Source organism: Triplophysa dalaica, chromosome 7 (assembly GCF_015846415.1).
Source record: "Triplophysa dalaica isolate WHDGS20190420 chromosome 7, ASM1584641v1, whole genome shotgun sequence".
Lineage (NCBI taxonomy): Eukaryota > Metazoa > Chordata > Actinopteri > Cypriniformes > Nemacheilidae > Triplophysa > Triplophysa dalaica.
The window spans coordinates 21268869-21286898 of record NC_079548.1 but is presented as its reverse complement, the minus strand read 5'-3'; the positions used below and the strand labels follow the sequence as shown (position 1 = coordinate 21286898).

At 38.3% G+C, this 18030-nt stretch overlaps 1 protein-coding gene across 4 annotated transcripts; it reads right to left on the bottom strand.

Annotated features, from left to right (window-relative positions):
• Positions 1–1191: 1191 nt before the first annotated feature.
• On the bottom strand, positions 1192–12307 carry LOC130426203 (uncharacterized). 4 transcript variants are annotated; one of them, XM_056752847.1, is made up of 4 exons: positions 5148–12307; positions 3331–5058; positions 2839–3057; positions 1192–2760 (listed from the first exon to the last, which is right to left on the bottom strand). In XM_056752847.1, the coding sequence occupies exons 2-4, from the start codon at positions 4146–4148 to the stop codon at positions 2553–2555; spliced, it is 1245 nt and encodes a 414-aa protein (XP_056608825.1). In that variant the 5' UTR covers positions 4149–5058; positions 5148–12307; the 3' UTR covers positions 1192–2552. The 4 variants fall into 4 exon arrangements, with proteins under 4 accessions (XP_056608825.1, XP_056608826.1, XP_056608828.1 ...); XM_056752848.1 differs by having other exon boundaries at positions 3331–5050; XM_056752850.1 differs by having other exon boundaries at positions 3331–4975.
• Between the last annotated feature and the right edge of the window lie 5723 nt (positions 12308–18030).

Sequence of the window (18030 nt, the reverse complement as noted above, 5' to 3'; positions counted from 1 at the left end):
AACAAATTTACAATGACAGATTCTTCACGGAAAGGGAACGTACCACACACCGGATGTGACGCCGTAAAAGGTGTTGTTGTTGGTGCGCACGGTAAATTCATGTTGTGGTTGTGGAGTAAATGGCGTACATAAAGTTTATGGTCACCGAACATGGACTGCAGAAGCTCGAAGTCAAAAGAACGGCAGTCTTTTAACTATGGGCCAAAAGTAAGATTTAAGCCTAAAGAAAGAAAACACATCCAGGTAAGTTGTACTGACCGTCATATACAATTTTGCAATGCTCTATATGTATTTGTGTGTATGTGTATATTTATTTTACCTATGTATACATTAATTATATATCTTTGTTATTTTACTAGATAAATGTAGGATTGATGGCGCCACATGAAACTGATGGAACCGATTTAAAACCTCTAAGAGGGAAAAGACTCCCGTTATTTACAGACCCGGAGGTAGCAGCACCTGATCTACTGAAACAAGCTGTACAGAAAATGAGAACATTTAACAAGGACATGCACATTGGAGCTTACATCCTTTTGTATCCAGACTGCTCAGAGGTGGTCCATGTGCCTGGGTCAGAAAGGCCATTCAAATTGGCAGAATATAAAAAGGAAATAGGAAAGGCATATTCCAGGATCACTTTTTTCATTTGCCTAGAAAAACACTATAAAAGAGGTTAGTTGATGTCATGATTCAATATTTTTACAAATTTTGATACTCTGCTGGAGGATAGATAATGTTTGTTTGATTTTTTTTTTCAGTGGATGATACCTCAGACTCTGATTCTAAAATTGTCATCACAACAAGGAGCACAGCTGAATTCAACCGAGCAGACACTTTGGTACATCAGTTATTTCTATTTTTTTAATATTTATGTATGTTTGTATTTATTTATTAGATGTACATTGGATTTTATGCATAAAATCTTTGTCCTGGTCAATAATTTAGTTGAAAAAGGTTTGTTTTGATTGTTTTGCAGTAACTATTATACAGTAACACAGAAAACCATTCAGCATTGATTTATGCTGTATGTGGTAATGGAACAATAATGGAAGCTGTTAAAAATTGTTGATAACTTTATCTGTTTCCTTTCAGGTGTTTGAACCACAAAATCGAAGTTCTCCCAAACTCAAACAGGAAGATGAAAGGTAGGTGTTGCACACTTGTACACAAAGTAACTTTCAGGCAGCATGGGTTGAAATTATTTCTTTACTTCTTTACTGGAAATAATAATAATAACTCATATCTTATTGGGCTACAGGGCTTTCACTACCAGGTAAAGGGCAATTTAACATTTTTTTCCATTTAACTCACAAAATTGTGATAAAACTACTAGAAGATATTTCACTACTTATTCACATACACATTATACATTTATATTGCTTTTTTGGAGATGTTTTACCACTTTTGTTCACCTGGAAATACAGCAAGACCGCACATAAGCTCAATGTTGCTACATGCTATCGGCTGTTTCTGTAAATGACTGAAGTGCCCCCTCGCTCCGTACCTAAAGGACCCACAGCTGCTTGTGTGAGCTTTACATAATTCACCTGCAAGAGCTTATTGGTGTGTCCTAAAACATAACATAAGCTCTTTCAGGTGAATAAACACAAATGACAAGTTAACCAAACCATTAAAAAAAACATTTGAGAATGAAGTGGGGGGATGTAATTAGAGACAATGTTTTTTTTTCTAGTGGTAATCAACAAATATGAATCTTGGCTGTATCTTGGTGTATACATAATGTTTACATGATTTGACCGTAGGCCTGAAGGACACCTGCTGGTTTTAAGATGTCTAAAACCCCCACTCTAGCCCAGAACACCTTGGCCACTAGAAAAGACCCTTTGTCTCTCATTTCATCCGTTTGACTCGCTGACGAAGGCTAGATGCCAAATTTCATGAGAGTACTTTTAAATAATCTATCTTTAAGTTGTTGATGTGATCAGAGAATTCGCTCTGATGAACTTGAAACAGAAATCTTGCTACAGGTAAAAAAAAAAAATCATAATGACTGACATAATTTAAACTGATTACATGGGGAGGACATTTTTGTTTGTAAGATGTTTTAACATGGAAATGATAATTTCCCAACAGGAAATTCACAGACCTGTATTCACAAAATGTTGAGCAAGAGCCGGTTGCTGTCAATGTGAAGAATTTCCAACAGACAGCAATCTAATATGACAGCTTTTGACTAGCACTCCTGTTTTTTCACTATACAATAATTCTGATATATCTGGAATATCCACAAATTAAGTCACTTTTTCTCATAACAGGTAGGAGACGGACATTACATTTTGAAAATGTTTTAGATTCGTGACTCTCAAACTGGGATCCCTTTGTGAATCACTGTTTTAGATAAAGAAACAAGTAGTTCAAGAAGTTTTGTTTTCTATACTACAAAAAATTAATAAATATTTTATATACTCTTTGATTAATTTACTTCACACTTAAAAACAATTAAGCTGTGGGTGACAGATTCATAAACATTGTATTCAGACAGGCAGCAATATTCCACCACTACAAAAACCCCTCCCTTTTTGATCATTTCATAGCTGAGCCATTTCTTTTAGGTTCATGTACAGTTCTGATGCAGACTCCCTGTTCTCTGGCTTCTGTAACTGATTTGGTTCCATGGCAAAGTCCAAGTACTCCTGCATGTTTGGGTCCCCACAAGGAGTTATTGACAGGCTAGCCTCAGGAAGGGCATTCAGTTCAGCCTGTTCAATTTGAAATCCGCAGTCTGAGGAGCCAAACCTGTGTTAAATAGAAAACATAAGCATTTCTTTTAAACGTTAGAATAACACTTTTATCTGTTTATTACCAATGTATCACCTGTGTGGTAAGTAGTAGAGTTCATTGGGCACTCCTCCTGGACATGCTGCTGTTCTGGAAGGGTGAATCCTGTGACTGTTCCACAGTCTCACGCACTCATCCAAGTCCTTCTGAATAACATCACCAAAGCAATATCTCAATAGGCACTGATCCTCATGACTCCCGTTGAAGTATCCGGCTTTTCTAAGGTCTGCAAATAACTCCATCCAGAACTGAGACCTATAGAAATTGATACAAATTGTAGTTATACTTTTAAGCATATACACATGTTTGAATAATAAAATCAAAGGTTAGTCATAATGAAATTTATGGTCTGCATCTTTTGGTCATTTGATTTACTTTTCAGGAACAACTACTTTTCCTGGCGGGCTGTATTTGTTTTACATTTTGTATTGATCTTTATAGTGCTCATTTTTTGTTTTTCATTACTCGTTCCTGAGAAGAAAATCGAATGACCAAAAGATGCAATGACCCTTTCTGAAGACCACTCACCTTCCCTTTCTAAATATAGACCACCAGGACTCACGCTGGTTATTTATAGATGAGCCGTACATGTGGCTGGACGCGCCAGAGTAGTAGTCACTGTGATGGTGGCGTAGCGTACATTGAATTGCAGCCATTATGCCGTTCTCAGTGCCGCAATCAGTCCTCAGTCTCATGGAGATGACACCGAGGTTTCGCACACATGACATGAAATAGTGAGCTATCACTGTTGGGTTTTTATTTGTTGGTCCACATTCAAGCCACAGTACTTTACGTGAAAATCCATCTACACATCCCGATATGGATAAACCGTATGGCTTGAGTTTATCATAACCATCTGCGTGCCACATATAGTTAGGTCCCATGGAGTGGTAGGTTCTTCTTGTAAACCTTCTGCGTGTTCTGCTCTCACACCCTCGAGGATTAAGCTCCTGGAGCAAATTCATGACATCATCTCTCTTCACTCGAAAATTGTACTTCTGTTTAAGTACCTGCCACATCGTGCGGTAGCCAAACAGTTGTCCAGGTCCACAAAGTTCCAATCTGATGGCGTTACTCACGGAGTTTGGAGAGAAATAATCCTTTCTGCGGTACAACCCGGCTTCGTACAGTTTACTTTTAGGAGTCCTCAAGCTGATGTTTACACCGTGTAGACTTGACATCATGTCCACGATTACAGCGTACGAGTGGCCTTTGTTAAAATATTGAACATATTGATGCAGTATGTCTGGTGGTTCCGTCTGGTCCGTGTTCTTTAGAAACTCCAAACACCGACCACACGTAAAGCAAAACCGCGTTAAGCTGCTCACGTGTTTGCCGCAAAACATCCCTCAGCCGCAGTCCATGTTCGGTCACCATAAACTTTATTTACTCCACAACCACAACACGAATTTACCGCGCTCACCAACAACAACACCTTTTACCGCGTCACTTCCGTTGTGTGGTACATTCCCTTTCCGTGAAGAATCTGTCTTTGTAAATTTGTTTCGGGACTGGTAAAAGTGTTTTCGTCTTGTTAATTTGTTTTCTAAAATGTAAATTTGTTTCGCCCTTGGTAAAAGTGTTTTTCCAATGTAATTGTGTTTTATGAAAGGTAAAAATGTTTTCCAAAATGTAAATTTGTCTCGAGCTTCGTAAAAGTGTTTCACACTTCGTATTGTTGTTTTGTACTTCCCGGCCACCGTACCTTTTCACAAACTTTAATTGAAATTTAATTCAATTGCGTTTTTCACATTTTTGCTTTGTTGCAAAGCAGCTTAACAGTGATACATATTCAATTCCATAAAATGTTTGGTTCTATTACAGTCAAAGAATAGAAGTCTGAGGGTGGGCTGTTTAACCAACCAAGCCATGCTACCACATATTAAATGACTTCTGTATTAAATGTTCAAAAGCGCATGACCTTGAAAGAGATTGCACTTTGAGTGATCATCAACAAGACACGTCAGACAAATCTCTACAGAAACCTTCAACAATAGAGAATTTCTTGGAGCATTTTTTATTTCAGGGCAATGGAAGTGTTCAGATTGTCACCAATGCGAGAGAACCAGGCCATGAAGCCGTCATCGCTCTCCTGGCATCGAACTGCTCGTCCTGCACTCTGACACGTGTGTTGAACCAATTATAACAAACACATGGCCCTGCAGAATATGGGCTGAAGGAATGATGGCTTTTAAAACTGTGTTCTCCGCTCCCTGTATTGTGCCCTTGGTGTTTGCTGTATTGATTGCTGTAATACTGGTTAATGTTTTAAGGCTTTTAGGTTTGACATCAAAAACTAATAAAACACTGAAAAGACAAGATATTAATGCAGGAGCCCAACGTACCTGATCCCTGGGTAAAGATGTTATTGACCCCTCAGTGATGACTGATAACAGTAGATGGATAACACCAAACATTCCCCTCAGGACAGAAACAAAATACAGACACAGAAAAAAAACTTTTAAGAGAAAACCCTGAAATTAGCTTAAACTGGGAATCACCAGAACTACACTGTTATATGTACGTCAGAACTGCCTTTTAAAATCTACAAAGCTATAGTATGGGGTTTTTGACACTTATGCAATGATTTTTCAGTAATAATAATAATCAACAGTACGTGATGTTGATTACAGTTTTAAACAGAGTGTTTGTCAAGCTTGCAGTAACACGTCTCTTATGTAAAGTCTCAATAACTTACAATCAAGGTGTCCATCAGGTCACTATTGTGCATGTCTAACCATCCATCAGTCCATTTTCTAAACCCACTTATCCTCTTCAGGGTCGTGGGAGGACTGGAGTCTGAGCATCTTAGGCCGCAGATAGGGTACACCGTGAAAAGATTAGCATAAATAAATAAAAACTCAACTGCAGCTACTTCTGTCACGAAATCACTTGAGAAAGCTGAAATAAAACACAATGGAGATAAGGGCCACCTACCCTAAGGTCCATCAACACCTATAAACAAAGTTCTGGTGATCTTCTGCACTTTTGACGCGTATGATTAATCCGAATTAACCGTGGATCAATATCAAGGCCTGACTGAAGAACAAAGTTAATGTAGATTCATTTAGCAAACATGGCTGTCTGCTGCTTAAGAAATGGCTTAAAGTATGAAAAACAAATCACGTGCCATTTCATTTTACACCTCATTTAACAGGCTAAGCAGATAACCCATTATTGCCTTGTGGCAGAAGGCGGTTTCAGAAGAGAATGCCTCTCTAATGGCGCTGGAATTAGCGCAACTAAGTGCTTCACACTCCAAAGGTCAGCGCTAGCAGTGATGGAATATTAGCTTGTGTTGCACAAATGAAATCAATTACCAATGCGCTCTTAAGGAGAGATTAGGTTGGAAAATGAGAGGAAAGTGGAAGCGGATTCAACTGCGTGGTGGTCACTTCAGGATGATGGTCACAATCCAATTGGACGCTTTGAAAGGATATTAGAGCTGTTCTTGATCAACAGGAACTATAATGCATTCATATTTTAAAGGACGGTACCCAAGTGTAGCAAAATGGACACCACATTTGTTGTTTCTTAGCACCAGGACAGTTTGTTCTACCGAAACCCATATCTTAGGCTGCACACCTTTATCTGTGAAAAGAGCAAAGAAACCTCTTGTTGAAAAATGGGAGAGATTGCAACATGATGGCTAAAAGTAAAGGCAGCCCAACCTTTATATTGCAGAGGCTTTAGATCTTTAGAATGTGCACACTCATAGCCAGACCGGTTTGAAAAATATCTTATATTTTATATTAAGTTTGTCAGAATGTATTAGTAATTCAATGTGGAGTAAGTGTTACAGAAACAGAGTGCGTGTCTTTGTGAGGATTTTAGTTTTTTCCTGTTTGAGGAGCTAAATCAAAGTTCCTTTATTTAAAACCCTCTGCTCAACTCTTTCACTCATGCCCGACCATCCTAGCTCAAGGAGGAAAAGCCAATACCTTAAAAACCGATAACCGACATATTTCCACCCAGCAATTAAGCTTGACATTTACTGTTAATTTGCAAAAAAACTTCAGGGTTGCTCCTCCTGAGCACTAATGCTGGCAAGTACATTTCTTAACAACACTCAGAGATGAGAAATATGAGTCTTTAATGATTTATGATTGGCAGTTGTTACTGCAAGGCTGGACTTCCTTTGCTAAAGCGGCCATATTGAGTTCAACTTTTCCCAAAAAAATTGTAACCGTCTGGACCACCTTCTTACTGTAATATCCAGTCTTTGTCCGTACAGTTGACATTACCAAGATAGCCGGCATGTTCACTGCCCTGTGTACAGTTTTTGAAGCCTGCGTAACTATTCCCAGTAAAATAAAAAATGCATTATCCCATGTGTCCAACTGTCACGGTGTGGAACGGGAAGTAGATCCCAAGTGCAGCCAGACACACGGATGGGGTTTAACAGGATATTTATTAATACTAAACAAGACAAAAAGGCAAAACAAAAACCCACAAGGGGGAAAACAGGACAGGATAATATTTAAACTGAAATAAGAACAAGGACTCACTAGACTACACAAACACTTAGAAATACATTACACTAAACTAAACTTACGGGACACGAGGTAATAATAACAAGGGACATCGACTTCACAGAACAAATGACAAGGGTAACTCACAAGACAGGATTCCAGAAATAGGGTACAACTTTAAAACTACGGACAGAGAACAAGGTATAGTACAGGTATAGTACAGGTATAGTACAGGTATAGTACAGGTATAGTACAGGTATAGTACAGGTATAGTACAGGTATAGTACATGTATAGTACATGTATAGTACATGTATAGTACAGGTATAGTACAGGTATAGTACAGGTATAGTACAGGTATAGTACCGGTATAGTAAAATTCACGAGCACAAGACAATGAACATGAGGATGATTTAAAGGGTAACAAACACAGAATGATAACAAGATGCAGGTGTGGGTAATGAAACACTGATGGGAAGGCTAACGAGACAAAAGGGCGGGAAACACAGACGAGACACGGAGAGAGAGAGAGAGGATCTCTAAGGTCCAACCGCTCTCTCCACAAAGAACCTTGGACTATGTCATGGCTCCGCCCCAGGACCAAGAATAAACAAGACAAGATGGTGGAACAATGACATCCAACATTAAAGTCTGACTTGGATGTGATTCCATGTAGGTAACTGCATGCTGCATGAAATTAGGCTTTTGTTTCCATAAGAACCACTTAAGTTCACCAAACCCTAGGCATCAGACAGTGATAGCAGCTGACATTTTGTCATGAGAGTTAGACGATCATCGGTCAATACTCAAGCACCCAGCCATGGCATTTAAATCACAATTTTACAGTCCAATTACGTCCCCAGCAGAACGGTGTGAATGGATTAGTGGTTTTGGCACACAATGGAACAAGAGAGTGGCCTCCAGGACATATGTTTAATTCCAGTCGCTGTCAGTCTTTCATACACAACAGGCACTGGTATGATCAGAGAACGTGATTCCATTGTACTATTACGTGAAAAGAAACCATTTGTCACAGAAAACAAGACTGAGAGAAGTTCACATCTTGGTTGCATTAAGTTGATGATGAATCATTTGGAGTAGGTTTCAAAATGAAAACCGAAGCCTACGTAATCCACCAAATCTGGTGTTAAGGGTAAAGGTTTTGGGAGTGCAATTTGGGGTTAAGACTAACAACATCTCTATCCACCAATAATTTCCCTCTGAACAAATGTTAGGGTGCTTTGCTTTAGTAAAGGACTAACACAAACTAGGGTTGCACGGTGTACCGATGCTACGCAAGTATCGCGATGCTAAAAATTCAAAACACCCATGATGACTTTTGAAATGGTAGTACATTTAGGCATTTAGTATTGTAGTACCGTGGTTAATGTTGTATAAGCGCATTAATATTCATTTGAACACTTACACCTCCTTTTTGCGGTGTTTATCTCCTGTGTTTGTAATGACTCGGACGAGATAATGATTCAAATTTGCGTTTTGAACGAGTTGGTTAAATGATTCACTAACTCAGTGGAAAATTGATAGTTCTACATATAAAGTAAGAAATTTGTCAAATGAAATTTGTCCCACATTTGAATTAGTTCCCACGTAAAAAATGATCTAGTGAACTTTATAGCATTTACTACAGCAAACTACTAAACTCATAGACACTAGTGATTTTTAGTTTTACCATAGTCAATATTTAAGTATAATACAGTTTTGCTACAATTTATCCAATTACTACAGTTAATACAATAACATATTCTAGTGCAAAGTATAATACAATTTATTATAGTAAATACAAAATGTTTCATTTTAAATGTGTTTTTTGTATAGATTTGAATAGTATCGTAAGACATGTTTATGGTACCGTGACAACCCTAACGCAAACTAATAAAGGAGAAGCGTGGTCAGCCTCTTTCTGATGTAATAAGCACAATTTATGAGTTAACAGCTTTCTAAGATGTTACTTCAGCATATCTTTATCAGCCGACAAAGTAGATATCCATTTTTATTTTTTACTTTAGGGAAAGTTGGTCTTATCATATCACATACACAGTTAAACCGCAAAAAAGCACATTATCAGGGACATTAGGCGTTCAGAATGGTAAGCGGTGCTTTAGATCCAGACAAACTCACATAAAACCATTAAAATCAACATCAAATGTGAGAAATAAAATTTCACGGACTGATAGTTTAATCGAATTTCACCATTACTCCAATCACCAGGCCTTAAGCCCAAAGTCTCTTCTCTAAATTACCGTCCAGTGCGATAAGAACGTCAGTGCATACCTTGTTGAATAACAACCAGATATATTTTGTTGCCTCAGATACACAACACATTCCCCTGCCATTTTCCAGACGATTTGGATTTGAAATCTTCCTTTATGCTGCACATCCTCCTCCCATAAAAAGAGAAAGTCACTCATCTATCATAGATGGATTTAGATCTGTCAGCCTTGCACATCAGCATGCAAAATAAATGAATTATAGACCCATTTAGCCCCTAATCACGGATAGAGTGCCGCGAGATGGCCAGATGAACTCGATGAACAACAGGAAAATCTGAGTAAATTACCCAGCACACCCCCACACATGGGTTTCTGTTGTCTGTAAATACAGTTGTTGGCAATTCATTCATGTCTTATTCCCTCGGTTACAGATTTGTCTACAAACATCAACCAAGAGCTCCCGAGATCTTTTGTCACGCTTTTGGCTACTGAATGAGATAACGTATTTACGAAACACGTTCTGTAGAGCAGTTTGTCTGTTTAGTGCTACTTTAAAGACAACATGGGGACATGTCAACAACAAGTATGTAGATAGAAATAGCTCATTCTAAGGTAGGAAACATGACGCTTCATTATGCAATGTCTTTATACACCTCTAAACCCATAGTGATGTATGTTTTATTGCATTAACAGTATGTCCTTTAAAAGAGATCTTCACCAGCTCTGTTAAAGAGTAAGTAGCATATGATTTTTAAGGTCCTACTTTGGTTTATGGAGTGTCCAACAACAAGTTTATGTACATAGAAGATGTAAAAACACTATTATGTCGTAATAATAGGCAGTTATTCCTACCTTACTTCTTGACTGACTCTCAAATCGTTCCGCGATTCATCCGTCTAATCCCCTCCTATCCGCTAGCCTAGTGTCATGTGATTGGTCAGATGGTGTAGTCTGCTGTGATTGGTCAAACGCGTTTGTAACGAGCAAGGGTGGGACGAGAGCGAGTGATGATAATGTGTGTCAGCTGCGCGTTTCACGGGTGTGTCGCAAATGGAACGCCTACCATCATTGCTGGATTACGGTTTACATGTTATATATTATATACAGTGTATAGATAGAGATGGCCGGGATTTTAGCTTATCATTTTGAGCCTGAGTCTGACGAAGAAACATCGGAAGGCAATAGTAGATATTAGATTGACAATAATAGATTGAACACTTAAATTAGCCGAGTTCATAGCTAGATAAACAAACTGTGATACCCCAGACATAACGGTACATGTTAACGTTAGCGTTAAATGCATTAGCTAAACACAGACATAAGGTACACAAATATTTCTTGAGGTTCAGACGAAAGTAAATAGTCACACTTACATGTTGTGATTCGGTGGAGCTAACAGGTCCAAATAAGGTTGATATTCCCCCTCTTTCAGGGATCGTCTTTTAACATATCCTGCAGTGAACGTGCCAAAATTATTGAAGCAATCTTCGGTGAAATGTGCGCGCAGAGTAAAACTCTGGGGTTATACTCCTTTGGGGTCATTTGAAAATGAATTGTAACCTTTGTTTCCTCAGAAGTTCTTCATTTGGTAGTTTAAATAAGACGCACTTAGTTTCACAACGCAGAACACAAGTTTCAGACGGCACACACATCACGAACGAGCGACAGTGTTTTTGGGGAGGAGAGAGTGAAGTTTTCTCGTTAGTCCCAGCAAAATGTAGGCGGGACTATGTTTAGTGACGTAGATACGCGGCGGTTAGTGACAAGTCTCGTTTGGGTGATTCAAAGTCGACTCACTTTTTTACAAGCTAATAACTTTTTTATTTATTCACCTTAGGACTTACAACTTGGCAGACTGCTTACTCTCAAACACGGCAACATAACACACTGCATGAAATGTCATTTTCATTATCTAATGCTACTTACTCTATAAGCCTTTCTAAATGGTTTATATTTGAGAATTATTTTGAAAACTATTTTGTAAGGTGGCTACTTTATATAAATTCATTAAATTCTGTGGTATATTTTATTTGTTAGTGACGGACAAATGTAGGGGCGGGGTTAGGGGTGTGGCACCATTATCGCATTTGACATTATAGAAATTTATACAAATAGCCCCCTAATAAAATATTTAACTACATTTGGGTAAGATCAGGCTGATAGCAAATTATTTATTTTCCCCAGTCCCAGTGAAATAAAAAAATCATGAAATATTGCAGCGTTTAAAATAGTTTATCCATGTGGGTCCTTTTCTTTTTAAAATTCATGTACCCTCATAATCTTCAGTTAAAATCTGAAAATGCACTTCTGCCCTGCAATAAATGTCCATCTCAAATGAAGTGCACTAAACGGCTTCGGCAGAGCATCTGTTAACTCCTCCCCTTCAACTATCAGTCTGCTGCCAGTTTCATTTCAAAATCCAACGCCTGTTTTTATCCATCCAATCAATTCCCAGTGAAAGCGCAAGCCACGCCCACTACATTGCTCCTTCGAAATTCCTTTTCACTCGGAAGTGTGTCAGAATACGGAAGTAAAAACGATCGCAACTTCCGGTTCACGGGAACTTTAAGCTCTGTCCTGTTGACTATTTGTCAAAAGCGGTTTTATATGTTTTTATTACTTTTCATTTAAAACAGACAAGGTTAAAGAAATAACTATTAAATCGAATGAGGTATGAACGAGTGACTTCTGAACTTAGCTTTTCTCAGTTAGATGAGCTGTCTCCTTTTCCACAGCATTTAAAAGTGCTCTAACACATCACCTCACCACACAATGACATTTGTTTTTTACCATAGCTGGTGGATCCAGGCGTGGGGCGGAAATGCCAGCGTGCAGGGGCGAGTCACATCAATCTGCTATCCCCTGTGTAATTAAAGAAAAACTTCTGCCTACATTGCCATCAGCAATCACTCCCAGCGCTTCCATATTCTTAGCCTCATCTGTATCTAAAACAATGGACTGACTGACCCTCCAGCCTGCAGAAAAAAACAGCGAGGGCATTTTGTCAATACAAGGCAACATCCCGTTGACGTTAGAACCAATGCTGCTCCTTCACCAGCTGTGGTAAATACCACGCTGCTTTTCCCTTGGCATCGTGCGGTGGACGGCAGCCAAACACAGTAAGGGAGAGTGTTTTTTCTCGAGGCAGAGGTTCAGAGAATCCAAAGAAGGGGAAATCCACGTAACCACAGCTGACCACTCACACCCACTCGTCTGCATTCCTGCCCTGAACCTCAGACCTCGAACAGGGACCACGTGACCGGCAGTATAAACAGAAAAACAAACACACGGTTGCATGTCAGTCCTACGCTTAAAAATCAACACCATAGGTCAAACATATCTTTACACCATACATATACATGATTCAATGTATGTACTGAAAACACAGTCCTGTAAAAACAGCCGTCTAGAGGGACGGTTGGAGCAGTTAACCATGAATGAAACTCCTCGAACCATCAATCACTATTCAAATGTTTATGGCAATTTTAGCACTTGTCCGCAATGGGGTGATAATATACCAGTACTGACAATAAGTTTTGACAATATTCTGTTAAAAACATCATATTTCAGTTCCAGCATCTGGTTGGCACTCCAACACTGTGTGTAGGTGGTGGTTTTACACCCTTTATCATTTTGCCAGGGCCACAATAATTATAATAGTTCCTTGTACTTTCCTACACTTGTATTTTGAGGTTGATTTATTGGCTGAAAATAACTAAATAAAGGGTGAATTTAACTTATTCCTCAACATTTTAAAGATATTGCAGTAAAAATATTAACATTAATAAAATGATCACATATTATCATTAATTCGTCATAATATTATCATTGATCAAATGTTTCCTCTTGTGAAAATCTTTTATTGCGACAGTCCTTGTCAACTATAAATGCTGCCTAAAATCCAGACATTAGTTTCATGTTGTTATTATTTCACATATGTCTCTACATCACCTGATCGTTGGCATAGATACAGTTTGGATATGTTTTGCTGCTTAATGTTGTTGTGAGATCATAAGTTTGTAATGTATTTCTGGTTACTGCAACGCAAGGCTAGAGACCGCTTCTTCCATGTCTAAAATGCCTTCAGTTTATGTTCGCTGTGTAACTGTCTCTTTCCTATATTCTCATAGGAGTATTCTCTTCTATTGAACAAGTGCTCCATTCATTCATAGAGCACATTTAAAAACAACTCAAGTTGACCGAAGTCTTTTTTTCCTTAAACATCAATACACAAAATACATCACACAAAATGTGAGTGCAAGTACATATATACTCAGACTTGATTTAGTGCTCCATTACTCTCTGAGAAACAAGGTTCTAGGAAGGGTTAATCAACCGTGTTCCACTGGAGAACCATTTGGGTTTGATGTGATGGAGAAAAGTTCCTCTGCTGCCATGAAACAAGAAGGAATATACTGATACAAAGAGGTGTAGCAATAACCATTAAAGAACCTCAATTTAAATCAATTCCATTCAAGTTTATTTGCATGGATATGTGTGTTACACTGTTGCAAAGAAGCTTTACAGAAAACGCAATCCAGAAAAGACATAAAACGCAGACAAATCAATATTTAAAAATAAATTCAAAGTTCAGAGCTGGCATCCTCTGAAGTCGTTGCATGTGTTGGCATCATCTTTCTGCTTGTGTTGTGTCATCTTACATCTTTGTGGTAGGCTTGATTGGACTAAAGCTGGCGTCATCACTAGTTACCTCGCAAAATTTAATTGGGAATAAGTGTACTGATGAAAAAAAGTGTTGTTTGATCACTTGCATGACCAGGGTGGGATCTCGCTGTGTTCTGCACTGCGTTTCTACCCTTTTAATAGTTGATAATCCACCCACACTATCTTGAAATATGTTTTTCAAAATAAGATTTTTAATAATGAGCTGATTATAATAAATAGGAAAGTAGAGAATTTTTTTTGCCAATGCATTGCAAGCGCTACACTAAAGTAATGGACTTATGACTTAGCAGAGCCACTGAGCCAACCCAGCAGACTCAATGAAGAAGGTAATGACTTGACAAATCAAATCCGTCCAAATTGAAAACCCCTCCTTTGCTGGGAAAGAGAGGCTCATTGCTGCAGTAGATCTGGTGGAAATGAGCTTTTCCCCTCTCATTTCTCTATGCAAATGTCTCTCTTTGAAATCCCCTGATTTGTACTCTGCCAGTCCCGGCCCTTCCTTGTCTCATTTACACTTTATAAGGCCTGTCATTATCAGTTTATAGGTACATTAGAAGCAAGCCATTTCAATGCACCCCTTTATAATGTGAGATACAGGGTAGAACAATCAGCGGCGTGCAGCGCTTCTTCCCAGCACACACCCAAAGGGAGGCTATTTTTGGCTTCTCAGCAATTTTAGCCGCAGCGTGTAGGTACACAGTGAGCTTGAGTTTTCTCCCCAGGGCCTCAAAAGAGGCACAGGACGCCATACAAGAAAAGCCTCAGAGATACGGAAACTTAAGAGACAATGATAGGCCTGGATAACAGGAAAAAAAATAGTGATAAGATACATAGAGGACTTCATAAATGCATCATTCCACTGCTGGATGTAAGGCGGATGAGGCCCAAGATTTCCATATATTTTAGCCGTGATCACTGTTAGTGATTGGATTCATCCAAATCACTCACTGCTTTAAAGGTATTTGTTTATATTGCTTACTGTATGCTGAGGTTTAAATTTCATTTGTTAAAATGAATAATAACACTTACCTGTTCCAATGACATAATTGGGTCCTGTACTATAGTAGTTGCTATTGCATATCGCTGTGGTGTGGAGTATAGAAAAATTCACTGATATTGCTACAGACTGCTGAAATTTCCATACAATCCTGACAGAATCTAGTCAAAAACTTTCAATCTCAGTGTCTGGTTATCACAGCATATTCAGCAGGAGATATATCAGCAATGACAGCATCTGCGCCAGCAACTCCAGCTAACACTGAGGAGGAGGAAAAAATACAGATGTTACTTGTCACAGCACCACAACTTCACCTGAAAAAGTTATGATTCATATGCTGTCACTGCATCCATGACAACGGGGAAAGAAAAGCAGTTTAGTTTCTTCAGAGACCAGCTTTACTCCTAACACCTCCTCTCAGTGTTATACTTCTAGGAATAAACGCTTGACTTTAATGAAGACTGTGCACTCCTTGTTATTCCTTAAAGATGAACAATTATGTGTTAATATGTACTTTCACAATAACAATAATAAGAAACTACCTGGACATTTGAAATGCTGAACTTATGTTCAGCTCATCTGGGCCTGTTTTAACAAAACAGTTTTCCTTGTTTTCCTATATTCATGTAAATGCAGCAGTAAAAGAAAGTTAGTAAAGATGTCATTAAAATAGTCCATGTGAGACATTTTGAAGATTGTTGACATTCAAACTTATGTTCAGTTTATATGGGCCCTTTTAACAAAACAGTTTTTCTTCAAATTAAAAGTAAGTAAGTAAAGACGTCATAAAAATAGTCCATGTGAATTTGTTTTATGAAGTGACAAGAATGCATTTTGTGCGCAATAAAACGACAATAACAACGTTATTTAACAAGTTAGTCATCGACACGTTTGGTGCTGACGTAGGAGCTGGCGTTCACAATACTTGTGGAGAGAGTATGCAGGAGCCGACGTCCTGTTGAACAACTTGAGGGTGAGTAATAATGACCGAATTTTCATTCTTTGAAGGAACTGTTGCCTTAAGCTAATAAAAAGAACAGATTTGATGTGTGGATGAAGTCAGCAAGGTCATCTATGCACACAGTGATGGGCTGATAGGGAAGGGTCCCTGCCAGTGATTAATCAAAGTAATATCGTAGAATAAACTATCAACCGAGTCTCAAGGAAGTTTGTGTCATAGGAACGAAATTTTGTATCTATTTATTCGTGTTCATGGACACGAATTTCCCCCTCTTTATGTAAGTCAACACAAACTTTTCTCGTGTAACTCAGATCGTGTGTGCATGTACAATTAAATATTTATAACGTCATATCAAAGGAAGTCGTACATATTCAAGGAGGTGGAGAACCAACACCTTACCTCACCCCAAACCCTGCAATCACAGCCACAAAGGCTAATTTTGCTAAAACGCACAAATTTTACGAGCTGGAAAAGCAAAGATAAATGGCTTCCCTAACCCTGCCCCTTAACCTAACATCTCAGGGGAAAAGTCAAATCATAATAAAACGTATGAATACGAAGTATTAGTATATATGTTAGATTGAAACTTGGCTGAGTGATACAAAAAAGTAAAACATTTGTGTCTATGAACAGGAATCAATAGATTACATTTCGATACATTGTCACAGAATCCTGTGAGACTGTGTGAAAGTGTCATGCTTACCAAAAGACCTTAATAAAAATGTTGCAATGTTCAAATAAATTGAAATGTGGAATCATTTTTGTTTATTAAATGAGTATATGTCCAGCTAATTGTTAGTGTCTTACATGTCTGTATTGTCTAAACAATTAGCCGATATGCATAAAAGCAGCATTTTCGTTAACAGAATAATCGCAGCTGAAAGTAATGACCATTTCAAAAGCGTGTTGAAATTTAATGAATTTTTTTGTTTTTCGTGACTTAGGAGTCTTCGTGATCACCCCTTACTTTCACAGATTTTGGACCTGAGTTTAGTGCTTAAACGCTTTAGGAAAGTCTCAAAGAGTTTTAGTAGATAGGAGCTACTTTTTTCATGCTTTGTGAATACGGGCCCCGATCATTACTTGGACTGTGTATATTAACTTCTTTTTCATGAAAGTGATCTAAAAGAAACAGTCTCTTTATTCTGAGGTTTAATAAGTTGCAAAAAACAGGTCATAGCAGTTTATCACAGCAGTTTTAACTCTCTTTCAGCTTATTCGCACACACACTTTTTAAACCTTTTTAAACCGACAGCCCCTGTTGGCACATTAACCAACAGCCCCTGCAGTCCTTATCTTTAGTTTCTCTTGATAAGATTTTCAGCAAGCAATATTCAATATCACTTTTCAGCCTTATCAGCAGCATTGTGTGTTTCTGTCTAGAGGAGGAATCTGTATGGTGTATAGTGTGTACAGGGGTATAACACACTTCTGACAGCAGTGAGTAGAAAATCCACCATCCATCCCTGAACAAGAGTCAATTGGCGAGGTGTGAAACTGGGTTGAAAACTATTTACTGAATGCAGTTCATCATCAAAGTATCCCATAGATACAGAAAGTCTACATACTGAGCACGGAGATAGTAAGAGCATTGCCGAGGTCTTCAAGGAGAAGAAAATCTAACTTCCTCATTCCATTTGCTTCAGCCATCTAGGTGTTTCTCTTCAGATACATTCTTGAAAAGAAATTATAGTAAAGCTTTACGCCTAATTATTATAATTAAGTTTTGCACATTGAAGATCATCTCTTTATGTATGAGTTCTGTGGAGGTCACAGACAGAAGTGACAACGTCACAGCAAAATACTGGCAACAATCCAATAAGTAAAGGCAATCATTAAGTTCAACGCCTACAAACCTTAAAGGGTGAGGCACAATAAAGCTT